General features: G+C 59.9%; 1 protein-coding gene across 1 annotated transcript in view; it reads left to right on the top strand.

Annotated features, from left to right (window-relative positions):
* Nucleotides 1-24,395, top strand: part of PKD1L3 (polycystin 1 like 3, transient receptor potential channel interacting) — a 37,420-nt gene extending 13,025 nt beyond the window's left edge. Inside the window, 22 exon segments of the mRNA XM_054048762.1 lie at nt 1,501-1,626; nt 2,837-3,068; nt 3,887-4,080; nt 4,891-5,121; nt 5,609-5,710; nt 7,486-7,664; nt 7,895-8,041; nt 8,190-8,392; nt 8,755-8,951; nt 9,337-9,517; nt 11,063-11,562; nt 13,570-13,669; nt 14,811-14,954; nt 16,251-16,436; nt 17,450-17,729; nt 18,465-18,598; nt 18,929-19,050; nt 19,443-19,603; nt 22,550-22,760; nt 23,195-23,296; nt 23,754-23,885; nt 24,119-24,395. Coding sequence (XP_053904737.1) covers nt 1,501-1,626; nt 2,837-3,068; nt 3,887-4,080; nt 4,891-5,121; nt 5,609-5,710; nt 7,486-7,664; nt 7,895-8,041; nt 8,190-8,392; nt 8,755-8,951; nt 9,337-9,517; nt 11,063-11,562; nt 13,570-13,669; nt 14,811-14,954; nt 16,251-16,436; nt 17,450-17,729; nt 18,465-18,598; nt 18,929-19,050; nt 19,443-19,603; nt 22,550-22,760; nt 23,195-23,296; nt 23,754-23,885; nt 24,119-24,244 — 3,990 coding nt within the window. The 3' untranslated portion in view covers nt 24,245-24,395.
* Nucleotides 24,396-27,570: the final 3,175 nt, after the last annotated feature.

The following is a 27,570-nucleotide window of genomic DNA, read 5'->3' as shown; positions in this document are numbered from 1 at the left end:
CACATTCTGTAGTTTCCGCATTGAAGTGTTGCTCTTTTAAGACTTCTGAAAGCATGCTCCACACCTCGTCCCTCTCAGATTTTGGAAGGCATTTAAGAATCTTAAACCTTGGGTCGAGTGCTGTCGCTATCTTTAGAAATCTCACATTGGTACCTTCTTTGTGTTTTGTCAAATCTGCAGTGAAAGTGTTCTTAAAATGAACAACATGTGCTGAGTCATCAACCGAGACTATAACATGACATATATGGCAGAATGTGGGTAAAATAGAGCCGGAGACATACAATTTTCCGCCAAGGAGTTCAGTCATAAATTTAATTAATGCATAATTTTTTTAATGAGCGTCATCAGCATTGAAGCATGTCCTCTGGAATGGTGGCCGAAGTATGAAGGGGCATACAAATGTTTAGCGTATCTGGCATGTAAATACCTTGCAACACTGGCTACAAAAGTGCCATGTGAACGCCTGTTCTCACTTTCAGGTGACATTGTAAATAAGATGAAGGCAGCATTATCTCCTGTAAATGTAAACAAACTTGTTTGTCTTAGTGATTGACTGAACAAGAACTAGGACTGAGTGGACTTGTAGGTTTTACCTTGTTTTGTTTTTGAGTGCAGTTATGTAACAAAAAAGATCTACATGTAAGTTGGACTTTCATGATAAAGAGATTGCACTATGGTACTTGTATGAGGTGAATTGAAAAATACTATTTTTTTTGTTTATCATTTTTACAGTGCAAATATTTGTAATAAAAAATAATAATATAAAGTGAGCACTGGACACTTTGTATTCTGTGCTGTAATTGAAATCAAATATATTTGAAAAAGTAGAATAACATTGAAAATATTTAATAAATTTCAATTGGTATTCTATTGTTTAACAGTGTGAATAAAACTGCGATTCATTTTTTTAATTGCAATTCATTTTTTTGAGTTAATCGCGTGAGTTAACTGTGATTAATCAACAGCCCTAGTCTAAACACTAAACCCATTCTAATCTTTATACAGCCCTGGGAGCCAGGCTGCTCCCAGCTAGGGAATCGCCAGCATTCAACTGAGACCCTGGGAGCTTGGCGAGAGCTGGCACCTGGCCTGCCAACGTCACAGCCCATTTCCGCCCTAACACCCCCTTCCCCTCCCCCACCACACACTTCAGCTGCTGGGTCCCAGAGGCCTCTGCAGGCGTCCCGCATAGCCTGGTGCCCTGCCCAGTGTGTCTGTGTGAACAGAACGTAAGAACGGCCATGCTGGGTCAGACCACTGGGCCATCTAGCCCAGTATCCTGTCTACCGACAGTGGTCACTGCCAGGTGCCCCAGAGGGAATGTGTGGCACCCCTTGGGCAGGTCTCCAGCCTCCTGACCTGCTGATCTGGGCTAGAGTCCCGGTGTGGCCCCTGGTGCAGCCCACTGCTCACATTGCCCTCAAACCCGGAGGAAGGGCCGTCCCAGGGCTGTAAGTCCCGTGGCAATGGGGCCAGCAGCTCAGGGTCTTGGTGTTCTAGGTAACAGTCCTGGCAGTCAACCCTTTCAAGCACCTGGATGGGAAGGAGATCAGGAGCGTTGGGAACATCTTCCTCACCGCCAACAAGGACTCTATCGAGGTGCAGGACTTACCCGAGGACATTGAGGTGCGTTTCAACTGGGCAGCTAGTCACCCACGCATGGCTGGGAGCTGAGACTGGGGAGCAGGGCCGGGAACCGGGGCCATGGAGTGGGGCCGGGGCCGAGAGCCAGGGCTGGAGAGTAGGGCCGGGAGCCAGGGAGCAGGACTGAGAGCTGGGGAGCGGGGCTGAAAGTGGGGGGTGGGGAGCGGGGCTGAGGGCTGGAGAGTGGGGCCGGGGCTGGAGAGTGGGGCCGAGAGCCAGGGCTGGAGACTGGGGAGCGGGGCCGGGCAGGGGAGTGGGGCTGGGAGCCAGGGAGCAGGGCTGAGAGCCAGGGCCGTGGAGTGGGGCCTAGAGCCAGGGCTGGGGAGTGGGTCCAAGAGCCGGGGCTGGGGAGTGGGTCCAAGAGCTGGGGCCGAGAGCCGGGGAGCAGGGCCACCTGGGAAATGCCATTGTGCAGGCAGATTTTCCAACAGCCCCATCTCCGTGAGCACATGCCAGGCACGTAGGGTTGCCAACTTGGTATATTTAAAAACCGGTCAACACTCCAACAGGAGTGCTGGAATCTCTCCTGCCCTGCCTTTTCCCCCTGTGGCCCCACCACTGCCTCACCTCTTCCCCCAAAGTCCCCATCCCCCATTTTCTCCTCCCCTCCCCACTCGCTTGGGGAGCCAGGGCTGGGAGTTACAGCCACCCAAAGCAGGTAGGAGGTGGCCCCCGCTGAGTAGGGGCTGGCGCAGGTGATGACCCAGCACCTCCCCATCTCCCCACCCGCAGTAACCGGACTTTGGGTGTCTTCAGTAGATCTGACCAGACACTGTCAGGTCCCCTTTTCGACTGGACTTTCCGGTTGAAAACCAGGCACCTGGTCACCCTATGGTCGCATGAGTTCTGAGCATTGGCACTTGTGTAAGGATGTGAGAGATGGACAGTGCCAAACCCACTGGCACCGCCTTGCATTGCCAAATGGCTGGGGTCACACGAGTGGCTGTGAGCCCCAGGGTACGGCTGCCCCATGGGCTGAGCTCGCCCCAAGCCAGCCTGTGCCTTCAGTCTCAAGCTTACTTGGCCATTGCCCTGCCCTGCCCACGGCCCAGCACCACCTGGCAGTGTGTGGAGTACCCCGGCTGTGAGGCGGGGGCCCAGCTCAGAGACACGCAGAGCCTGCATCCCCCCGGCCCGGTGCTATGAGAGCGCCCACCACCGAGAGCCCTGAGTCCTCTGCGCTCCCTGGCAGATCCGGCTGTGGAGAGACGAGCGCGCAGAGACGTCCCCCACTAGGCTCAACGTCAGCACAGAGGAGTTTGTGATCGAGGTGAACGTCACATCCATGGAAGACACCTTGATTGTCTGTGTGCTGCCCGACGTTCCCCTGCCCATCGAACTCTACCTGGGCTACCAGCACCCGCCCAACAGCACCCACGCTCTCCTCAACACCACCCTGCCCACAGGCCACGGGCAGCACCCTGGTAAGGCCCCCAGCAGCCCAGCCTCCCTCAGGTGTGCCCCCGCTGCTCCCATCCCTGACATGAGCCCCTGCCACTGCCTCCCGTCCACCCTGGTGCGGGCCCCCGCTGCTCCCGCCCTCCGCCAGGCCCTGGTGTGAACCCCTGCCACTGCCCCCCGTCCGCCCTGGTGCGGGCCCCCGCTGCTCCCGCCCTCCACCCAGCCCTGGTGTGAACCCCTGCCACTGCCCCCCGCCTCTATGGTGCGGGCCCCCGCTGCTCCCGCCCTCCGCCAGGCCCTGGTGTGAACCCCTGCCACTGCCCCCCGTCCGCCCTGGTGCGGGCCCCCGCTGCTCCCGCCCTCCGCCCGGCCCTGGTGTGAACCCCTGCCACTGCCCCCTGCCTCTATGGTGCGGGCCCCCGCTGCTCCCGCCCTCTGCCAGGCCCTGGTGTGAACCCCTGCCACTGCCCCCCGCCTCTATGGTGCGGGCCCCCGCTGCTCCCGCCCTCCGCCAGGCCCTGGTGTGAACCCCTGCCACTGCCCCCCGTCCGCCCTGGTGCGGGCCCCCGCGGCTCCCGCCCTCCGCCCGGCCCTGGTGTGAACCCCTGCCACTGCCCCCCGCCTCTATGGTGCGGGCCCCCGCTGCTCCCGCCCTCCGCCAGGCCCTGGTGTGAACCCCTGCCACTGCCCCCCGTCCGCCCTGGTGCGGGCCCCTGCTGCTCCCGCCCTCCGCCCGGCCCTGGCCTCTGCCGCTCCCTCCCCCCACCCCTGCAATGGCGCGGGCCCTTCCTCCTGCTGGGCTCTTTACCACCCAGCTGTGCGACTGATGCTTTGTCCCAAGGTGACAACTACACTTGGGTGCTGCCCCCAGCAATGCTGCAGCTCGGCCCAGGCCCCTACCACATAAAGGCCGTGGTAAGGCAGAGCCCGGAGCAAGAGCTGCCAAGCCACGTGACATACACGATCACCACTGTCGCCACGCAGTGCCACTTCTGGGACCACCACAGGAAGGCCTGGAGACAGGATGGCTGCCAGGTGAGGAACCGGTGGCCAGTCACCTCAGCGCAGGGCTGGGAGGCAGGGTTGAGAGGCAGAGCCGGGGCTGGGGAGCGGGGCCGGGAGCTGGGGCTGGGGAACGGGGCCAGGAGCTGGGACTGGGGGCTGGGGAGCGGGACCAGGAGCCGGGGCTGGGAGCTGGGGCTTGGGAGTGGGGCCACCTGGGAAATGATATTGTGCAGGCAGGTTTTCCACCAGCCCCGTCTCCATGAGCACATGCCGGGCGCACAAGTTCTGAGCGCTGGCACTTGTGTAGGAAAGTGAGAGACGGACGGTGCCAAACCCACTGGCACCACCTTGCATCACTAAATGGGGTCACACGAGTGAAAGAGCAAAGTCTGGCACACGGGGGGCTGTCCCGTCAGCTGAGGGCCGGCAGGGCGGGGCGCTGGCACCCACAGGCACAGCACGGCGCAGGCAGTGTTTGGAGAGCAGCAGGTGCAGCCAAAGCCTTCCCAAGACTGTGCACCGCAGAGCAATGCCCAGAGAACATGATGCCATGCTGAGCTTCACCACCTGGGCTAGCAGGACAGGATGACGTCCTCCTCCGGCTGGGCCTGGGGCTAGGGCATGCAAGCAGTTTGCTCACCCAGCGGGGTGCAGAGATGCCTCTCTCCCGGGTCCTGCAGGAGGCGCTGTTCTCTGCAGCGACGCAGGGCTGGAGCCGTGGCCCAGCCCTAGACTCCCTGGGGCTCCGGCACAGCCTCCTGCCCCGCCAGCGCAGCACCATGCACCAGGGTCGGTCTGGCTGGCCGGCCTTGCCCAGGATTCAAGGGGCCTGTTTTGCAGGTGGGACCTCAGAGCACAGTCAGCAGCATCCAGTGCCTGTGCAACCACCTCAGCGTCTTTGGCAGCTCCTTCTTCGCTGTGCCCAGGACGGTGGACATTCAGGACACAGGCAAGCTCCTCTGCAAGGTGGCCAGCAACCCAATTGGGGTGGCCTTGCTGGCCAGCCTGCTGGTGCTCCATGGTGTTGTTGGCGTGTGGGCATGGAGGAGGGACCAGGTGGATGTCAGAAAGGTAAGGCGACCTGGCTGGGGGCGCTGGGCCAAAGGGAGCTGTGGCTACACAGGTGCAGAGGAGGGTCCCCTGCTGACTAGCACAGCCGAGGAGGGGAACCCCAAACTGGGGAGCGTCTGGAGGCCACAGGTGTGTTTCAGACCCCAGAACTCAGCCGGTGCTGGTACCCCCTGCCCGCGGGTGCTTGCTCCAGCTCCACAGGCATTGTGGGCCACAACCCGCAGCTAGGGGCCCCGGGATGCCGAAAACACACCGCTGGTGGGGGCAGGGTAAGCATGGCCCCAGCACCCCTACCCACAGGCAGCCCCAGCCTGGCCAGCTGGGCTCGTACAGGAGCAGGTCCCCCTTGCGGGCCAGGCCAGAGCCTGGCAAAGGCCTTGCTGCCCCGCGCTGCTCACGGGGGTGCTGGGGCCAAGCCTGCCTCGCTCCCTTGCTCGGGGGTGGGCGCTCCCGGTGTTCCCAGCCAGGCTCTCTCCTGTGGCTGCAGGTGAAGGTCACGATCCTGGCAGACAGCGACCCCGGGGCTCACATCCGGTATGTGGTCCAGGTCTTCACTGGATACCGCAGGGGAGCAGACACAACAGCGAAGGTAGGCAAGCTGCTGTGAGTGACCCCCTTGGGTACGCTCACTGCCCCGCCCAGCAGGCTGCGCTCTGGGGTGCTGGTGCCCACAGGGGGCTTCTATGAGGTACCCGTCAGCACATCCACCTCTTGGAGCCCACCTCAGATGCAGCCCAACACCCTCCAGCCAGCCGGGGGTGAACTCCATGTAACTGGGCCAGGGAGAGACAGTTCTGTGCAGCGGAGGAGGTAGCAGGAGCAGGACAGTTCTGTGCAACCGGTGCAGGGAGGCACAGGACCCTGCAGCATGGGGTGAACTGCAAACAGAACGGGGCAGACACAGCCCAAACGCTGGTGGATATTCCAATACCTAGATTTACCAACCAGCCCAAAACAGCCTCTGTAGTACCTCACTGGTTACTCAGACGTCCAACCAACGCAGTTCCCTTAAAGTGCCCAGCCTCAGGCCTCCATCCAGACACACCTGTCAGGTATGATGATGATGACTGAAAATCTTATCTCATCATATAAAAGAAAAGATTCTTCCAACCCCAAAGGACCAAGCCCCAGACCCAGGTCAAATGATAACTTAGATCTTACCCAAAATACACGCTATAGTCAATTCTTGTTAACTAAACTAAAATGTATTTTAAAAAAAAGAGAGAGATAGTGTTGTTAAAAGATCAGTATACATACAGACTTGAATTCAATTCTTGAGGTTCAGGTACATAGCAGAGATGCGTTTGTAGTTGCCAAAAGTCCTTTTAGAAATAGTCCATAGGTTATAGTCCAATGTCCATATTCAGGGTGGCTCTAGTCAGTGACTAGGGATCTCAATCCTTGTGGCTTAAGGTTTCCCGCTCTTGAAACTCAAAGCAGATCTGAGATGAAGCAGGATCGTGTCCCAGGGTTTTATACATTTCCAGCAGCCTTTTGGCCTGAGAAAACAATAGGCCTAACTCTCCTTCTCCCAAACATCATGGCAATTATCACAGGATAATTTATCCATTAAAGAGTTCAGACACAAGTTACCACAACCTTCAAAGAGACATATAGACAATAATACTATTTCACTCAAGTGTCTTCCTAAATACTAATACTCCTTTTTTGATCTTTGAATCAAAGCTATAGGAATAGACAAGACTTGTTTGCTTACATCACAAGACCTGAGCAAACACCTCCCCTTCTATCTCTAACAATGCAGGCTGCATTTCACAGTTCTGTTCATTTACATATCTTCCTAACCAGTCTCTAAAGTTCGGCCATGGGTCAGGTCAGTCTGTGAGATAATTAATACTTTCTGGCCCTGTCAATAAGAGATTATATTACACTCATAATGTCACACCTGTGCAGCGCAGGAAAGCACAGGACCTGCGTAGGGCAGGGAGGCACAGGAGATCTGCCACATGGGGTGGTGCAGGATCTGTGCAGCGCACGGTGCGGCATAGCCGGACAGGGAGCTCTGTGCAGCTGACACAGGGTGGCGCAGGACCCATGCGGCATGGGCAGGGAGGTGGCCAGACAGAGAGCTCTGTGTGGTCGACGCGGGGTGGCGTAGGACCTGGGCAGAGTGGGTAGGGAGGAGCGCTGGGCAGTGCAGAGTGGCACAGCACCCGGGCAGGGTGGGTAGGGAGGAGCACCGGGCAGGGCAGAGCGGCACAGGACCCGGGCAGGGTGGGTAGGGAGGAGCACCGGGCAGGGCAGAGCGGCACAGGACCCGGGCAGGGTGGGTAGGGAGGAGCACCGGGCAGGGAGCTCTGTGCAGTGCTGTGCATGGCCAGGCGCTCTCCCTTGTGGCTGCAGGTCGTGCTCACGCTGTACGGGACAGAGGGACGGAGTGAGCCGCACTGCCTGCGGGACCCCCACAAGCCCGTGTTTGAACGCGGTGGGCTGGACGTCTTCCTCGTTACCACCCGGAGCTCCCTGGGGGAGCTGCACAACATCAGGCTCTGGCATGACAATTCTGGCTCCAGCCCCTCCTGGTAACGCCCGCTGAGTGAGCCAGGGCCCAGTGCACCCGTGGACATGCAAGGGGACGGGTGCTGCCTGGGGGCAGGGAGGGTGCTCCTTGGGGGAAGGGCAGAGGGTGCCAGGGGGTGAGGGAGGGGGCACCAGCTCCTGTTGTCAGGGGAGGAGAGACCCCTAGAGTGTGTCCCCCTGGGGCTGGTGCTGCATGAATGGGCAGCAGGTGAGCCGCTGCCCCTTGCCCCAGGTACGTCAGGCAGGTGGTGGTCAGTGACGTGACAGCCAGGAGGAAGTGGCATTTCCTCTGCAGTACCTGGCTGGCTGCGGACCTGGGCGACTGCCAGCTCGATCAGGTCTTCCCAGCAGCCTCCAGGAGCGAGCTGCTCTCCTCCAGGTAAGCGCCCCAGAGCCCCAGCTCACTGCGCGCCCCGCGCCCACCCGCCCGCCCCCCACTGTGGGCAGCCACAGCCAAAGCAGGCCCGCACTGGCCGTGCTGGGCGGGGCAGGTTGCTCTGACTGCCTGGCACCCCCCTTTCTCTCAGGCATCTGTTCTGCTCGGCGCTTGTGGAGAAGGTGACACACGACCACCTGTGGCTGTCGGTGCTGACCCACTGCCCCTGGAACCCCTTCACACGGTTCCAGCGCCTGGCCTGCTGCCTGACACTCCTGCTTTGCACCATGGTCATCAACATCATGTTCTGGAGAGACCTGCCGGAGGCTGGCAACCAGGCAGCCCTGCAGCCAGGTGAGCCGGGACTCCCCCGCCAGGAGTCCCATAGCAGGTTGTGCGAACCCCATTCCTGCCTGGAGGCCCAGGGCACCTGCCTGCTCCAGGCCAGGGCACACTCAGCCTCAGCTGTCCAGAGTGCCCCGCGGGTGCCAGGTGCTGGGTGCCTCAGGGCAGCATGGACACCTGGGGGAGAGCCCGCCCCCCTGTGCCCTGCTCCAAAGGGCTGGACTGGAAGGTGAGGGCGTGGGGGGTTGCACTCAGGGCCATGCCCCTGTGGCCCCCCACAACAGCTGCTAACGCCCTGCCTCAGTTTCTCCCTGTGCTGCGCAGTCTCGCGTGCCCCACGCTGGGCTAACGGCCATCTCTCCCTGCGGCAGGGCGCGTCCTGCTCACCTGGCAGGAGCTTGTTACCAGCGTGCAGACCGCACTCATCCTGCTCCCTATAAACCTGGTTGTCGGGCACATCTTCCAGCTGGTCCCGCCGCAAGAACTGCCGCTGCCCCCCACAGGCGTCCGGCTTCCGCGGGCCTCTGCACCCCCCCGGGGGCTGTCCCCCCTCACACGCATCACGCAGGTGAGTGCAGAGCAAGGGGCTCCTTTCCGGCCCAGTGAGAGGGGTGGGAGTCTCTTCCTGGTCCCACAGAGCATGGGATGAGGGGCACAATATGGCAAAATGCTCTGGCTGGCCTAGGGGCAGCTGCGGGCCACGGGGGAGCCATGGGGAGCTTCGGGATCAGGGACCCTGCAAGCCAGGAACAGCTCAGGACTCACAGGTCCCCTGGCTCTTGGCAGCCTCCTGCCACCCGGCCCAGCCTGGCCCTGCTCCTTGGCCCTCGGTGATTGGATATGGACCAGCCATGAGGGAGGGCCGGCCTGCCCCCATGGAGCGTGTGTGCCCAGGCCTGAGGCTGTGGTGCTGGGCAGGGCCAGCCATGTCCCTGGCGTTTGTCCCCATCCAGGAGCTGAAGGCGACAGTGGGGTTTCTGTCCAGGACCAAGGTCTGCCTGGAGCCCGAGGTTCTGCCCCAGGAGATGGAAAGCGTCCCTGAGCTCGTGCGTAGCCTCTGCTGCCTTGTTGGCTCTCACCTCCGGAGGTCCAGCCACAGGGGCGTGGAGCCAGCAGAGCCCTGCCTGGCTAACGGTACAGACACCAACGGCCTGTTCCTGGGAGCCACCCCGCCCCGCCTGCCTGGGCAGCCTTAGCCCTTGCTGGCTCGTCCATACTGGGCCTGGGCCACCCTACCAGCAGCCCCATGTGCCCGCCCCCTGGGAGCCATCAGTGCCGCTGCCAAGCTGCCGTCTCCTGTGTGCCAAAGGGACTGGGATCCCCAAAAGGCCCAGGGCCCGGCCCAGAGCAGGGATGCTCGAGGGCTCCATCTGCTGAGCTCCCTCGGTAGCCCACAGGTCGTCAGTGCATGTACCCATGGCGCCTCTGCCCGCTCTTGGAGCGCGCCCCTCAGGTGCCAGGCTCTCCCGCTGTGATTCTCTTAGGCCAGGCACTGGGCTATAGCCCCAGGGACCCAGGTGCTCCCGCCTGCGGCTCATCCCTTGGGGAGCCTGGGGTGGGGGGCAGGGACGGGATGGCTGACACCACAGCACGGAGGATTTTAGCTGTAGGCACAAAGCAATTAGAGCAGAGTTCTAAACCCAGCAGCCTACAACCCCGTTTCTCACCCAGCTGTTCACCATCCCCGATGGGCAGGACGAGCTTCTTCACGGCCCATAGCAGGGCTCCCCCCTCTCCTGAGAACGGGCCAGCTCTAGCCCTTAGTTTGGGGGTGGCGGGGAGGGGCTTGCCTGCCCCGATCAAAACCCGTTTGCAGGTTGGCTGGAGGTGAGGCAACCCCCCCCCACCCCAAGCTAGCAGCTGGGTCTTGCCCCCCCCCCCCCCCCGCAGGGTTTGCCATTCTCTGCTTCCTTGACTGTGCTTCCTGCCAGCCCAACGCGCTCACCCAGTGTGCTCGCACCGCAGACCCCCCCCGTGCGCTCACGCCGCAGATCCCCCCCAGTGTGCTTGCACCACAGACCCCTCCGTGCGCTCGCGCCGCAGACCTCCCCATGCGCTCGCACCGCAGACCCCCCCGTGCGCTCACGCCGCAGATCCCCCCCCAGTGTGCTTGCACCACAGACCCCTCCGTGCGCTCGCGCCGCAGACCTCCCCATGCGCTCGCGCCGCAGACCCCCCCGTGCACTCTCACCGCAGACCCTCCCATGCGCTCACATCCCAGTGCCCCCCAGTGCGCTTGCACCACAGACCCACCCTTGCACTCGCACTGCAGACCCTCACAGTACGTTCACACCCTGGTGCCCCCCCGTGTGCTCACTCCGCAGACCCCCCAGTGCGCTCACACCTTGGTGTCCCCCCGTGTGCTCACGCCACAGACCCCCCAGTGCATCACAGACACCCCTGCAACCAGGCCAACAAAGAGAAGTCGATATCGTCTCAGACCAGCTCCAAATCCAGCCCAGCCCCTGGCAGGCTGGGAACTGGCATCGCCTGGGTGCAGCGGGGCACAGAGGCCTGGGGCAGGATGGAATCCAGCTCCCCGCAGGCTTGTAGCCATGAGCCCTCGCACCCCAGGGGGCTCCCAGGTTCAGGGCAGGCTCTGCACTGGGAACTGTATGGCCTGTGATGGGGGGCTGGCCCAGGGCGACAGGACTAACGCTGCCGCACCTGCTCTTTCAGACAGTCATCACCATCTCAGCAGCCACCTGCGCCATGTGCTGGGGCCGCTGCAGGCCCAGCTCCGAGCTCTGGACCTGAACAAGCTCTGCAATCCCCACGACTACCTCCAAGCGGCTGGCCGGCTCCAGAGCCTGCTGGAGCAGCTGGAGCAGCCAGGCCGGCGGCTGGAGCCTGGACCGGCCAGGTAGCCACGCACCAGCCTGCTGCTCTCCCTCAGCTGCCGGCAAGAGCACGACTCACGCCTAACCGCCCCTCCTCGTTCCAGGGGCGGGAGGAGCTTCCCCATCTCGGAGCCCCGGGTGCAGAAGGCCCCCATCCCCTGCCGGCCCCCCCGAGAGGCTGCGTTCATCTGCTGGGTCACCTTGGCTGCCGCCAGCCTGGCCTCAGCCTACTTCACCGTCCTCCTCAGCTTGAAGCTGGACAGGCAGAGAGCCACCAGCTGGGTCATCTCCATGCTGCTCTCTCTCCTCCAGAACATCTTCATAATGCAGCCACTGAAGGTAAAGAGCTCAGTGCGGGAGCCCGGAGAGAACTGGGTGAGAGTCATGGCACAGCCACGGGCCGGCCACAGCCACGGGCCCGGCACAGCCACGGGCCGGCCACAGCCACAGCAGAGCCCGGGGCCTCAACCACAGCTGAGCCACGAGCCCAGAACAGCCACTGACCCCAGCCATGGTACAGCCACAGGCCTGGCCCAGCCACAGAACAATCACAGGCACGGCACAGTCAGCAGCCCAGCCCAGACAATCCTACCGGCCTCCTGCAGTTCTCTCCACATTTGTGATTGGATCCAGGATCCTACCTCACTTCCTAGATTAATCTGCTGTCATGTTGCTGTTAAAAAACGTCCATGTTCCAGCCCAGAGGTGGCTGCACATCAGTGGCATTGGAGGGAGAAGCACACAGCAATGCAGGCCCAGTTCATCCCCGCTGTGCATGGGGTGACTTGCTGAGGCCCGGAGCGCCACCCGCCTAGAGAGGAAGTTCAGCCCCTGGGTCCTGGAGGCTCCGTGGCTGGTAGTGGCAGGAGCAATGGAGCATCCGCCAGAAGGCAGGTTACAGCCCCAGGCAGTAGCAGCATGTCGGGCTCCAGGGTGGAGGTGAGATAGCTGAGACATGGGGGGGGTGAGCTACAGCACCTGACAGGCAGATGCAGCCAGACAGACCTTCTCTAGAGTTCAGAGTCTGCCGCTCCCCTGCCCTGGGAGCTGGGAATGTCTCACCTGGCGTCAGGTGATCTGGGAAAGCATCACACACCCCCACCAGCCAAGATCCGGGAATGCATCTCATACCCAACCCCAGGATCTGTGAACTCGCCACCCCCTCCCACACACACCCCAGGATCTGGGAACTCGCCACCTCCCCCCCCCCCCCCATGGGATCACACACACACACACACACACACACACACACACACACACACGATCCAGGAACGCGTCACTCCCCTGGGATGTGTGAACATGTCATTCGTACTCACCTGCACACATGGGATTTAGGAACAGGTCTCTCATCCCAGCAGCTTCTTCTCAACTGGCGTCAACTGTCTCTTAGCTGAGTCAGAGCACGGGGCTGGTTCAGAGAGCCGGGCAAACCAGCATATTCAATGCAGACATGAGAGGGTTTCCCTTGGTGCAGGCACAAGGGGTAACACTTACAAAGGCAACCAACAAAAATGAAAATACACTTCGAAGACTAAACTTAACTTCAGCAAGATACACTCTTTGTCACCTACAGTCAGTTCCCAGCAACCTCAGCCCCCTGGAAGAGTCACCATTCTCAGAGGTACAAGAGCTCTGGTGGCTTGTATTTGGGGGGCTAGAACAATGTGTACGGGGGGGGGGGGGGGGCTGAGAGCCATTGAACCAAACTGTAACCCCGTATGTGATGGAAACCACATCAAGCCAGGGGGTGGGGCAGCCCCACAGCACCTATGATTGTATCTCCCCAGCAATGGGTAACGACGGGGTTCTTTTATTTATAGCCCAGTAACCCCTGACCCGGTGAAAGCCAGCCCAGACAGCGCTCCTTTTCCCTGCTGGCGTCGGGATTCAGCCGGTGTAGGTGGCGCTGGTCTCGGTCCCGCTCACTGGCCAGGACCTCTCTCAGGAGCAGGACGATGAAAGCCCAGGGTCCCAGGAGAGGGTGGGGTAGCAGCCAGGCTGGCGAAGCTGCTCCAGTAGCCGCTGGTTTCCTCCAAAGGCTCTTTCTTTAATTACCTCAAAAGAAAGGTGATGGGCAGACTAGCCATCCCCTTATTGCACTGGCCACCAATTAGCCCCACTTCCGGATAGCCCCAGCTTGGCTCACCTCCTGATTACCAGCCCTGTGTGAATGCAGCCCTTGCAGCTCGCAGGGAACCCACCAGTCTCTGTCTCCCGTGTGTAGCTTCTCCCGCTAGCAGGTGGCGGGAGATCATGTGTGACCTGGACAGTGGCACTGGCGATTAGGGTGAAGTTGTGGGCCCCAGCGGAGGCCCCAGCGCTGACAGCCTGGGCCTCTCCCCACAGGTGGCCGGGCTCACCCTGCTCTTCTCTCTGGTGCTGAAGAAGATGCTCTGGCAGGACAAGGGGAAGGAGCAACAGCTACAGAGGATCCTGGCTCTCCTGGGTAAGCGCAGGAGCTAGCCAGACCCTCCGGCTGATGGCGCTGCCCCAGAGCCAGGGCTGCCATGGGGCAGGGCTCTGGCAAAGCACATTGCGTCCCAGCAGCCTAGCCAAGACCTGACTTACACTGACCCATTTGCATTGCAAACCCTGAGCCAGCTACCCAGGGCAGGAGGCGCTGCACAGCCCATGGGGCTGCACGGGGCTCTGCCAGGCTGGGCAGGGGCACCCTAGTCTGCAGCACCACAAAGCTGGACTCTTGCAGGGCTGCACCCCCTGTGTGGCTCGGACGGTACCGCGGGCTGGCCCCACTGGCTGCCTGATGCTGGCCCGAAATGGAGCCCAGCTGCCGCAGAGCAATGTTGGCTGGTCCGTGTTTAGGTGCAGCCCGTCAGAGCACTTGGCACACATGCCAGGCCGTGTCCCAGGCACTCTGCAGAGCCCTTCAGCGGGGCAGGACCCACACTCACGTCACACCCCTGAACAGCAGCTGCCCGAGCGGGACAGGCTGATGGTACCAGCTGGCCCTGCCCAGCACTTAGGGCTCATAGAGGTATAAGTGCCCCAGAATGCACCAGCTGGTGCAATACTGCTCCCTGGGCACGAAGGAAGAGAATCTTCTGACTCAACTGGAGCCTTGCTGAGCTGGCTGCCTTAATATCCTGTGGCAGAGAGTTCCACAGGCCTGGGCGGTAGTGAGCAAAACACGTTTCCTTCCATCCATTTTTAATCTGATTTTGTGTGATCTGTATGCGCACTGCGGGGCTCCTGGCCCCTCTCTGCCAGACACGAACCCACCCGATGGCAGCTCCTGCTGCTGGCCCCAGAGGGTGCCCTCATCAGAGTCATGTCCCCCACCACTCTTCACTGAAGCTCAGTGATTTCTCTGCTCCCTTGGCAGGCTGTTAGATAGGCCCTGGGTGTGGTGCCAATACCTGTCCCTTGGCTCCTGCTGGTAACTTTGCAGGCCCAGGCTCGCCATCGGTTCAGCCCTTTGCTCGCCTGGTTACTGAGCCTCTCGCCGGCCTGCGTCCAGGAGCGTTACGGGGTGAGGCCGACCCACCACCCAGCCGCCAGAGAGGGCGTCCCACGGCAGGCCTTCGCGGACGCTACCCATGCTGCAGCCCTGACATGTCTTTCTGCAGCCAGGTGCCCCTACTTGGAGCTGCCTGGGACAAGAGACTGGAATGACCCCGTCTACCACCCCCCGTGCCCAAGACCAGCGCCCCCTCGAAGGGGGAGGACCTGGAAGAAGAAGAAGCTGTACACACAGCTGGGAGAGATCGTAGGTAGGGCGGGGCTGGCTCTGCCCAGGCCCCAGCAAGGGCGAGAGGCTGCAGCAGCCAGTGCCATGGGGCAGAGAGATGGCAGCTCCTGCAGGCTCTGCCCCCAGCCCTGGAGCCCCCACTCGCCTCATCCCATGGCATTGTCGGTGACAGGTATTACAGTAGCACCGCCAAGGGGCCCCCAGCCCCCGGGAGCCCAGCACGCAGACCAGCTGCAAGCATGGAACAAAGGCGGTGAGCTGGCACTAGGCAGCGAGCCGGGCGCAGGGTAGCACGGGCCAGTTTCATGGAGCAGGACGCTGGTGGCTGCCTGAGGCAGGGCTGCCAGTGGGCCGGGGCCGAGCCGCACCAGGTCCCACTAGACCCACGGCCCGTGGGAAAGGAGCTGGCAGGGTTGGGGAGCTGCAGATTAGGGGCTGGGCTGTGCAGCAATGGGGAGTGCCCCAATTAGCCTGCTGGCAGGACTGGGCCAGTGCCATGGGGCTGGAACCATGGGGGTACAGAGCACCAGGGCCCATGGGGGCTGGGTCTTTCCCCCGCCAGCTGGGCTGGGGCTGGGTCAGGACGCCACCAGGACGCTAAAGGCAGTGGGGGTGACACGCCTCTGGGGCTCTGGAGGTGCCCATCGTCCCAGCGAACGCACCTGCTCTACGCCAGGAGACCGGGTCAGGCCTGGCCTCCCTCGGGCACAGGGCCGTCCTTAGGCATACGCAGGATACGCGGCTGTGTAGGGCATCCAAAAATGTGGGGCATGACCGGGACCATAGGCGCTGACTTCTCATCTTGCCAGGGGGGGGTGCTCAATCCCCACCACTCCACCCCTTTCCCCAAGCCCCCACCCCGCCTCTTACCACCCCTGCTCCACCCCCTCCCCGCCTCCTCCCCCGAGCACGCCCCGTCTCCGCTCCTGCCCCTCCCTCCCGGAGCTAGAACACCGCAAATCAGCTGCTCGGGGCGGTCCGGGAGCGTTGGGAGGGAGCGGGAGGAGTTGGTAGGCGCGGGGGGAGGGGGACAGAGGGGGGAGCTTGGTGCCGGTGGGTGCTCTGCACCCACTCAGTTTTCCCTGTGGGTGCTCCAGCCCCGGAGCACCCACCCACGGCGTCGGTCAGAGCGGGTCGGCTCCCGCACAGCCAGCGTGTGTTGCAGTCTCCTTACTAGGCAGCAGGCAGGGGCTGTATTCACAGAGCCGAAGGCGCCGGTGTAGGCCCCAGTTTAATAATACTGCGTAGGGCCCCATAACTCCTAAGGACGGCCCTGCCTGGACAGGCTCCAAGCGGCCATCCTCTGTCTGCCCGGCAGCGCAACTCGTTCTCCTGGCCTCCCTGATGGTCGTGTGCTACACGGAGCGCAGCCCCCACGAGCTGTACTTCAACGAGGCCATTCGCAAGAGCATCACACCCAACTTCTACCACATCCGCGGCCTGGGCGACTTCTACCGCTGGGCCCACGGCACACTCCTGCCCAGCCTCGACGGGCCACGCCCAGGTGAGTGCCCCCACCCTCTGCCCATGCCACAGGGCCCCCCCAGGGCCTGCCCTGTCCCCAGGGCGGACGCAGACGTGGGCAGAGCGGGGAACGCCTCACCCCCCAGGACAGTAGAACGTGGTGTGGAAGAGCGAGGGTGTGGCTGGGGGGAGGGGCTGCTCCCCATCATTGCCCCCCGGGGTGGTGCATCCTCTGCTGCTCACCTGGCATTGGCAGTGGGGCCCATGGGGCTGGGCTCCCAGAGACCAGCAGAGCCGGCAGCGGCTTTCAGCTGGGCTTCCACGGACCAGCTCTGATTTCCAAAGGGGCCGTGGCCCCAGGCCTAGGTTTTCAAGGGTCCGCAATGATAGAAGATTAAACAAGACTGGGCTGGAGGGTTCCCACACCCCCACCCCGAGGGTTCCCACCCGCTGGGATTTGACTGGCCTGGCCGGTTTTTATGTATTTGCCATTGCCAGAAAACTCATTTAATCTGCCAGGTTTTACCTGGGTCGAAAGCTTTGCATTATCACCACAATACACGGATGTAGCGAATGGTAAAAGTTTCTGTGTCCAGCTAGAGATGCTGCAGTGTTCCTACTTCCCAGTTTAAGCCATAGCAGGTCGGAGCTGTTGAAAATACAGCAGCTGTCTGCCACCACGACCACGCCAGCGCTGTGCGCGTGAGAGGGCGTGAGGAGCCGTGCGCGGCTCTCAACACGTGTTACTTCGCTGGTACTGTAAGTGGCTGCTGAGGTGGGGGGCGGAGCTGCCTTGTGGCAGGGGGCTGGTTAGTTTGCAGTTCAGAGGTGGTAACCCTAGCGCCAGGCTGATACAACTTTGCCTCCCCCCCCGTTTTTCTGAAACGATGCACCTGCGGCCCAGGCTCTGAGGGTGGGGGGCTGCCTCGGTGACAATCAATGGGGCCCGTGGCAGGCAGTGGGGCACAGTATCCCAGCACCCCCTGCCTGCTGCGGCCACTCCATGCCCCTGCGCCTTGTACTCGTCAGAGACTCTTTCGCCTTGTGCCGCAGGGTTCATCTCAGACGGAAACGCCCTCCTCCTCGGCAGCGTGCGGCTGCGGCAGCTCCGGCCCCAGCCACAGCACCAGCTCTGCTCCTGCCGCCAGCAGGACGCAGGGGGCCATGGGCCTGGCTGGGGTCCCCCTGGCCAGAGCAGGGGGGCACAGGATAGCATCTGGGTGAACCACGGCGCAGAGAGCCTGGGGGAACACCCCGTGTGGGGGCAGCTGTCCCTCTACCCGGGAGGAGGCTACTTGGCACACCTGGGAACCAACTCCAGCCATGCACACAGGTGGGGGCAGAGCCCGCGTGGGTCACGCTCCTCCAAGCTGCCTGCCCTTTGCACTCCCCATGGCCTCTGTGCCGCCGGCTTGGCTCCGCTTTGCCATCGCTGCAGCCTCCTGCTGGGGGACAGATACAGTCTCTATCCCTCAACTGAGCGAACTCCATGTGTCTGTCACGCCCTGTTCTCCAGGCTGGCGGGGTGCTGGACCTGCCCCGCACTCCCCCTGTGCAGCCCTGCGCTGCGCCGAGCAGCCAGCCCGGGCCTCAGGCACCAGGGACTGAAGGGACGTGGTAGCGGCAGGGGGCTGTAAAGAATGGCAGCGTGGGGAGCATTTCAGGGCTCTGGGGCTCCGGTGGGGGGGGTGGCCCCATGGCTGCCGAGCGGGCCTGGGGGTCCACTGAGGGGGATGGCCCCGAGGCTCTGGTGGGGGGGAACAGCCCCGGAGCTCCAATGCGGGGGGTGGCCCCATGGCAGCTGAGCAGGCCCGGGGGTCCGGTCGGGGGGGTGGCCCCATGGCGGCCGATCAGGCCCGGGGGTCCGGTGGGGCGCACGGTCCCTTGTCAGAGGAGCCGGCCCCCAATGCAGGGGGGGTCAGTGGTGTATCACTGGCCATTAGCACATGCCCCGGTGCTCCTGGCCTGCTGCTCTTTCCAGGCCCGGGTCCAGGCTGGCTGCTCTCCTGGGCAGTGTCCTGCCGCCCGGGCTCCCAGCCTCACCCTGTAACAGCCCCCACCCCTGCAGTGTCCTGCGGTACCTGGAGCAGAGCCAGTGGCTGGATGGATGCAGCTGCGCCATCTTCGTGGAGTTCACAGTCTACAACGCCAATGTGAACCTCTTCTGTGTGGTCACCCTGCTCCTGGAGACCCCCGGGACAGGTTGGTGGCCCCACCGTGAGCCAGGCCTGGCAGCTCACGCCCCAAGAGAGCCCCCGCGCCCCCAGCTCCTCCCAGCAGCGGGGTGCCTCCCTCAGCAGCCAGGGCGGGCACAGTGGGAGGGCAGGGCAAATGCCTGATGGCGGAGGGGCCAGTGGGCACAGCTAGTAGAAACAGGAGCCTGCCCCTGCCGGCGCTGTCCTGCCCCATGGGCCCCAAGCAGGGCCCAGCTCCCTCTGTCTAGCCCCTCGGGGCTGCTCCAAGGGACGCAGGGGAAGGCGGTGAGTTCCAGAGCCGAGTGCTCTCCTCTCCCGCTGCCTTCGTCCCTCTCAGGTGCCTTCCTCCCCTCTGCGGAGCTGCAGAGCATCCGGCTCTATAGCAGCAGCGGCTTGACCCAGCTGACCTGCGCACAAGTCACCTACCTCCTGCTGCTGCTCTTCTACCTCTGGGTGCAGGTGAGCCGGGCGGGGCGTGAGGACAGGTAGCAGGGCCTGGCGCGCACCTGCCTGCTCTCACGAGCCCCTCCTGCCTTGCTCCAAGGAGGTGGCACATCCCTGGCGGTGAGTGCAGAGCATTTAATTTCACTCCGGGGGACCCTCCCAGCACAAACACTGCCGCTGGCCTGTCCGCTGCGTCCCGACAGGCCCGTGTCCAGCCCCTGAGCTGGGCCTCGTGCTCCCACTCCGCAGCGCCGTTAGTGCGCTCTGCCGGCTGCCCACTCCCTGTCTCAGGCTCTCCCCTAGCCTGGCCTCTCGCTCTGCTCTGAGCAGAGCCCCTCGCACTGGCTGTCGCGCTGGCTGAGTAAGGGATTCACAGGGCACTCCCTGACCACATCCCCTGTGTCCAGGGGCGGCGGCTTAAGCAGCAGAAGTGGAGATATTTCAGCAGCCAGAGAAACGTGCTGGACATAAGCATCATTCTCATCAGCCTTGCAGCATTTGGGGTGTACATCAAGTGCCATCTCCTGCAGAAGAGTGTGATGGAGAAATATCACCAGGACCGCAGCAGGTGAGCCGGGGGGGCAGGGAGCAAGGCCCAGAGAGCAGGGTGGGGCCAAGAGCTCCTGCAGGGCAGACATGCTGTCACCTCTAGCACAAACCAGACAAGTCTCTTCCATACCCAGAGCCGTGGTTGAGCGGCAGGCCCCTGAGCCGCTGGCCTGGCACAATGCAGCTGCTTGCCCTTTGCTGCAGGGCCGGGCGCTCAGTCACCAATAGGCTCTCAGGCCTCCAACGCCCCACTCCACTTACCAAGTCAGGCTGCAAGGGGGTCCTAGGGCGCCGTGCGGGGCTGTGCTCTGAGGAACGTGCTCTAACTGAACTGCGGAGGCCTCACCTCCTCTGGCAGGCCTCATCTGTCTCTCACCCTTTGGCCAGTCAGCCTCTTTGCAAAGAAGCCACGTTTTCATGTGAGTAGCTATGGGGCAGCCAGACAAGGCCTGACTGGCTGAGGGACGCTGCTCTCTCTCTCTCCCTCAAAGACAGAAGCAGGGGTGCTGAGAACTGTAAACCCTGCATATAATGGAAACCACTTCCAGCCAGGGGGTGCGGCACCACCCCTATTCCTAGCCAGGGGTGCGGCACCACCCCTATTTCCAGCCAGAGGTGCTGCACCACCCCTATTCCTAGCCAAGGGGTGTGGCACCACCCCATTCCTAGCCAGGGGTGCGGCACCACCCCTATTTCCAGCACCTATGGGCAGAGGTGGGTGATGGAGGCTACTGAAATCCTTTCTGAGTGAGTTTGAACTGGAATTTGCCCCATGTCCTGCCCTGGAGCTGTGAAAACGGGGCCCCCGGACAGGTCAGAGCAGACCTCCAGCTGCATCTCTCCCCACGCCAAGGACATCTTAGCAGGCAAGGTGGGCTGCAGGGACCATCCCACAATCCCCCACTGTCTCTGCCGCCTCGGCCTGGGGGGAGCAGCAGAGAACGGGCTTTGCAGAAGCAGGAGTTGATGGAAGACAGAGCCTGTCAAAGTAGCTTTTCTTTTTGGATAACCCTCGAGGTTTGGTTGATGAAGGGGATTCATGATGCTGATGCAATAGGGCCTGTGAAGCCTTTGCCATGGTGCTGCACGACAGTGGTATTAAAAAGCTAGAGTGAGACGCAGTCAACGGGGCAGACAGTAAATGGATGAGACACTCCTTACCTGACAGCTCTCAAATGTACCTGTGAACGGGACCCCCTGAGCAAGAGTGTTCCCGTGAGGTCCTTCAGGGCTCTTGGTCCGAGGCTATTTAATATTTTTATCAGTGACCTGGAAGAAGACAAACGGCTGACTGATAAAGTTTGCAGGTGACACAAAATTGGGGGAATGGTAAATAAGAAGAGGACAAGTCACTGAGCGATTTGGATTGCTTGGTAGGCTGGGCGCAAGCAAACTTTGGGCTGGTCCACACTAACCCCCCACTTCAAACTAAGATACGCAACTTCAGCTACGTTATTTACGTAGCTGAAGTCCAACTATCTTAGTTCGAACTTACCGTGGGTCCACACGCGGCAGGCAGGCTCCCCCGTTGACTCCGCGTACTCCTCTCGCGGAGCAGGAGTACCGGCGTCGACAGTGAGCATTTCCGGGATCGATTTATCGCGTCTGGACAAGACGCAATAAATCGATCCCAGAAGATGGATTGCTTACCGCCAAACCCGGAGGTAAGTATTGACGTACCCTTTGTGTGTTTCACTACAGGCAGATGTAAGGTAGCGCACTCAGGAGCACAGAATGCAGGCCACACCTACAGGACGGGGGACTCTGCCCTGGGAAGCAGGGACTCTGAAAAAGACTTATGAGCTCCCGGTGTGAAGCTGTAGCCACAAGCGCTAATACAATCCTTGGAGGCTATTTTACCTCTGCACTGTATTTGGCAGTGGTGAAGTCAGCACCGGAATACTGTGTCCAGTTCAAACAGTATGTTGATAAATTGGAGAGGGTTCAGAGAAGAGCCAGGAGAATGAGTAAAGGATCAGAAAACCTGCCTCAGAGTGAGAGGCTCAAAGAGCTCAAAGTATTTAGCTAGAAAAGAGAAGGTTAAGGGCTGACTGGATTCCAGTTTCTAAGTGTCTACAGGGGAGCAGAGCTTTGAAAGCGGGGCCAATGTAGCAAACAAAGATCTAACGTGAGCCAAGGGCCGGACGTCGAAGCTGGACAAATGGAGACTGGAAATCGGGTGTAAAAGTTTAAGAAGGGAATTCACCATTGGAACATCTTACCAGGGGTTGTGTCAATTCCCATCACGGGCAGTTTTTGAATCGCGACTGGAGCCACAGTCTAGTTCCAACAGGCATTGCTAGAGGGAAAGCCGCTAGCCCGGGCTGTACAGGCCATCAGACTCTAGCATCATAACGGTCCCTTCTAGCCTTGGAGTACGAGCTGCTACAGCCCCGGGATTAAGAGATTCTCCTGGCGTCTTACAGACATTCCGTATTGGACTTTCCCAACTCCCCACGGCCCGGCCCCCTGCGCTGAGAGGGACACCGAGGGTGCAGCCCACAGGAGCTGGAAGTCCCTGCGCTGACTCCCATCAGGCTAGCGTGCTACAACAGACATGTGGCCCCAGCGGCGTGCGCAGCCGGCTGCCCTAGTCCAATCCCACTCACACTGCTGCTAGAATGCTCAGCCCCTGGCTAGACCCCACACCCCCAGCTCCTGGCCAGACGGCTTAGCCAGCTCACAGGGCCCACGGCAGAGCGGGGAATAGAGGGCAGGTATTCCGACTCCCAGTCCCTGCGCCTGTGCAGTGCCCCTGCTTCCCACGAGTCACCATCCACCTGCTCCCGGAGGAACCAGCAGCCGGGGGGAACCGGCACTGCACCACCCCCGGGGCGGGTGGGGAACGCAGGCTGGTGCTGGGCCTACGAGGCCCCATCTCTGCTGCTGGGTGGGCCAGGGGCTGCGGGACGCTGGGACGCGCTTGGGGACGTGTGCAGACGGGCTCCACTCCTCTTTGGGGCAGGTTTGTCAGTTTCTACGAGGCAGCGCAAGTGGCCTCTGCTCTCACCTACCTACTGGCCTTCCTGGTCGCCCTGGCCACGGGGAAGCTGTGGAACCTGCTGCGCCTCAGCCCCAGAATGCAGCTGATCAGCGGCACACTGCGCCGAGCCTGGCAGGAGGTGCTGGGCTTCCTGCTGGTGCTGCTGCTGCTGCTGGTGGGCTACTCCATGGCTGTAAGTTGCTCTGCAGGGGCCTGGCACCGGCCCTGGCGTGGGGGGGGGGCACAGAGAAGCAGGGGGGTTAAAGCATGTTCCACTGGGCAGAAGCAGCAGGGCCATGAATTCCACACTGTAGCGGGTCAAAACAGAACGAGATCAGTTCCTGGGGGATGGGGCAATCAGTGGCTATGAGCAGGACGGGCAGGGATGGTGTCTCTAGCCGCTGTTTGTCAGAAGCTGGAAATGGACGACAGGGGATGGATCACTCGGTGATTCCCTGTTCTGTTCATTCTCTCTGAGGCCCCTGGCACTGGCCACTGTCGGCAGACAGGACACTGGGCTAGATAGACCCTTGGTCTGCCCCAGTCTGGCCGTTATGTTCACACTGAACGCTCCCCTTTCCGTCCTCCCTCTCTCCCTCACCATCCTTCTCCTTCATTGCTGACCAGTGTAACCTCCTGTTTGGCTGGAGCATCGTGAACTACAAGACTTTCTTCAGCTCATCTGTGACCATTGTTGGGCTCCTGATTGGGATCTTTAACTATGACACGGTGAGAGCCCTGAGCCTGGTACCATTTTGTTTCCCCCAGAACAGGGCTCAATGCAATCAAGGACCTGCTGCTGCCCTTCCAATCCCAATGTAGCAGGAGAAACAAGAGGGTGGGGCCCACAGAAGTGGAGCTGTGCAGTTACTCACCCCAGGTTTGGTACCAGGCACTTCCTCACCCAGGGCTGCTGCCAACTCCACACTCCCCTTGGAGCGAGCACGCAGCTCGGCCTCCCACAGGAAGCTCTCAGCCTCCACTGGGACATGCACCTTTGCAGGGCATGTGTTATAGGCACAGATTGGAAGTTTGGCAACATTTGCATGTGCCCCAGAGTTAAACACAGCCTCTGTAAAAGGCCCTGGGAGCAGCTGCTTGTGCAGGTCTAAGGAGAGGCCCCGGTGGAAGCATGACTCTGTACTTGTGCCCCCTTCATCCTGGGCTCTGTGCTGCTGCCTTCTAGGTTATCAATTTAGACCCAGTCTTGGGGTCCTTGCTGATCACCACCAGTGTCATATCCATGCTGTACGTGGTCATTAACCTGTTTGTCTCTGGCCTGCTGACAACCTTCAGCGAGGAGCGAGCGTCTGCCAGGGTAGGTACAGATCTTGGGCTCCGTGCCCAAGCTCCCCCCTAGGCCTGTGGTGGGTGGGCAGGAGGCAGCCTCACTCAGAAGCAGGCGTGCTTGGCTGTGAAGCAGGTGGAAGGTTTACATTCAGCACAGCTGGCTCCCAGCACCCAGCTGAACACTGTCACTTGGCCCTGCCTCCACTTGCTCTGCTGACAAGCTGGGGATTAGCCTTTATTATTTTCCTCCCTCCTTTCCAGGCAAACAAGGATGAGTCCATGATGGAAGGGATGCTCCTAAAGCTCTCGGGCCTGTTCGGAATTAAGCAGCAGGCCCTGCCGCTGACCGGGCTGGCTGGAGCGGCCGAGAAGGCTGGACCTGTCTGAAGCAGGAGCCCACAGCTGTTGTTTCCATCCCCCAGAGATGTGTTTCTGCTACATAACTTCAGCTGTTGTCTTGATTAATCGTTTGCCCCCCCTGCGCATGGCCCGGGGGAGCAATGAAGGAGCGGGACAGTTATATTTCCAATAAATAGTGTAAAAGTTAAATGCCTACAACCCTGGTCACCAGATTCCTCTTCGTGGAGCTCAGCTCTGCCACTCAGCAGCTCTGCCTAGGAGCCCCTATCACAAGAAGCGTCCACCTGGCGCCCAGAGAACAAGGGCTGTGGGCGATGTAGAGAGAGGCCCTGGCCAGACAGGTGCAGGCAGGTCGAGCCCCATCTTGCCCAGCTGGTTGACTATTGCACTTTCCGATCTTTAGCGAGACAATCAATTTACCACTTAGCAGCCACAAAGTTCCTGGCTGTTCACAGCACTGTACAGCCAAACTGAATAACCCTTCCCAGCCAGCGGGGTAAGCACGAGTCCCATTTTAGACAAAGATGAAGAGATCGGCCCAAGGACTACCCAACCCCAATCCTTAGCTTCATGCCTCCAGTCCACACTGCCTACGGCCCGACTGAAAAGTCTCAGCTCTTCGTTCTGTTACTAAGGAAGCCTTAGGAACATCCTGGTGACAAATGTTTCCACTCTAGGTGTGGCACTAGCCCAGCGACAGACTGTTAGCGGCTGAATCTCCCAGATTGTGAAGCGCTGTCGTACCCTGTTCCCGTGAGCAGCAGCAGGGGCCAGGCAGTGCTGGCGGGGAGCACTAGGTGGTTATTACATTCCATCACTTTCTAGCAGAGTGGCTGTTTATGCTCCTGGCCTGAAAGTGTCTGACCTGCTGGCTGAGGGCAATCACACTCCTTAAAAAGGGTGGGGAGACCCTGAGCCCTCTGCAGTGCTGCGGTGTCAGGACCCAGAAAGGGCTTGCTCCAGGGCTGTCTCATTCACTTCTACAGCATCCCCAGAGCAGCAACTCTTGTCTGGGGAAGCCCTGCAGTGACAGCAGCCCAGGGCTGGAGCACTCCCATGGGCCGTGCTTCATACAGATGTTCACCAGTGTCTTCACACGCCCAGCCTAGGCATTTCCTTCAGCCACAAAAAGCCCCCTGGGGAGGGGCAGATTTTTAAAGACCGAGCTCATGGGACAAGGCTACTAAAAGGGAACTGACTGATAACAGTCCAACTGAACCGCAGGGGAAAGGCAAGATGGCTAAAGGCAATGAGTGTGTGGAAATGGAGGGAAGTAAAATTCAAGAGCTTAATGCAGTCTAGTCATGGGTGTCAGATAATCTCCAGCCCAGAATACCGAAAGAAGTGGCACAAGAACTGGCAAGTCCGGTAGAAAGGATTGTTAACAAATCTATCAGACTGGGGAGGAAGTAGAGAATAGTAGCTACAGAACTACTATATTCTATATTTAAGAAAGGGAAAAAAGTGATCCAGGCAACTACAGCCGCATTGGTCTCTCTTCATAGCGTGCAAACTTCAGATCAAATTTTGAAGAAAAATATAATTAAATTAATGAAGTAAAGGGATAAAGGCACCATGGGTTTGCCAAAGGCAGATCGTGCCAGACTAACCTGAGCTTTCTTTGAGACAATAACGTTCTCTTGGCAAGGGAAATGGGTCAATTTGGATTTCAGTAAAGCATTTGATATGATGCCACATGGGAAATGAGTAAAGCTGGAGAATATGGGATCAGCAGAAGATTTGTAGGGTGGCTAAGGAACTGGCTAAAGGGGAGATGACAACAGGCTGTGCTGAAAGAACTGTTCAGCTGGAGGAAGGTTAGCAGGTGAGTGCCTCAAAAATCTGGCTTGGGACTGAACTAACTTACTTATTTTAATTCATGACCTTGGCACAAAAAGTAGGAGTGTGCTAATGAAATGTGATAACTCAAAGCTGGGAGCATGGTTGGCCCATAGGAGGCTCAGAGTATTGCCCAGGGAGGACTGGATGACCGTGAGGACTGGAGTAACAGAAATAGGATGAATTTAATACTATAAAGTTCAAGTCACAGATTTAGGAGGTTGTAAGAATTTCTGGTCTAAGCTGGGCGCTCACCAACTGGAAGCAGAGGAGAAAGACTTGCGTATCAGTCCATCACAGAATTACTATAGTTGTAGACACCCATGTGCTGTGGCTGTGAAAAAGACAGAGGTGATCTGAGGATGCATCAGGTGAGGCATTTCCTGTAGAGACAGGGATATCCCATCTCCTAGAACTGGAAGGGACCTTGAAAGGTCATCGAGTCCAGCCCCCTGCCTTCACTAGCAGGACCAAGTACTGATTTTTGCCCCAGATCCCTAAGTGGCCCCCTCAAGGATTGAACTCACAACCCTGGGTTTAGCAGGCCGTCGTGAGACAGGTTAGTTTTACCCTACTGATGATGTGTTGTTGCAATAGTAATCCTGCTCAGTACGAGAGGAACCGCAGGTTCAGACATTTGGTGTATGTGCTTGGCTGAGGAGCCAATGGGGCGAAGCTACCATCTGTGGGATTATGACTGAATGCCTCTAAGTCAGAATCCCCCCGAAACGTAACGATACGGCAGCGCCCTGGAGCCTCGGTTAATGGATGTGTTAATGCATTTGGACAGGGCACCGGCCCGGCCTCATCTAGGACACTATGGAGTTCTGGTCACCCATGTTCAAGAAAGATTAATTTGAACAGGTGCAGAGAAGGGCTGTGAGGATGATTGGGGAATGGAAGGCCGATCTCACGAGAGGTTGGTTTGTTTAGCCCGGCAAAACTCCAGGTGCGAGGAGATCCGATTGCTCTCTCAACACCAGAGGGGGTGAAGAGCTATTTAAACTACAGGAGAGAGTTGGCACAAACCCCAAAGGGGATAAGATGGCCATTAATACTCTTAAGTTGGAAATTAGAATGTTTCTAACCATGAGAGGAACCAGGTTCTGGAACAGCCTCCAGTAACAGGAGTGGGTGCAAACTCTGTGATACTCTGAGTGGGGCTCACATGCTCCCAGTGGCTCTTTAATGTTACTCCTGGGGGAATTCTGCGCCACTGTACATGTGCAGAATTCATGTGTCCTGCATAATTGTTTTCTGCAGAAAATACATTCTGCCCAGAAGTGCTGCAGTTCCACCTTTCACCCACCAGGAGCCGCTGTGGTGCCAAAACAGCCAACAGCATGAACGCAGCAGGCTGGCCTGGTGCCACAGTGGCCTCTGGTGGGCAAAGGTAGAACTGCAGCACTTCTGGGGCAGAAGGTGGGGTGGGGGGCTCTGCATGCCCAGTAGCACAGAATTCCCCCAGGAGTAGAAAGTTCATCACAGCACCTGGCCCGTGGAGCCAGGTTAGG

Source organism: Malaclemys terrapin, chromosome 14 (assembly GCF_027887155.1).
Source record: "Malaclemys terrapin pileata isolate rMalTer1 chromosome 14, rMalTer1.hap1, whole genome shotgun sequence".
Lineage (NCBI taxonomy): Eukaryota > Metazoa > Chordata > Testudines > Emydidae > Malaclemys > Malaclemys terrapin.
This window is presented reverse-complemented; position numbering and strand designations above follow the sequence as displayed.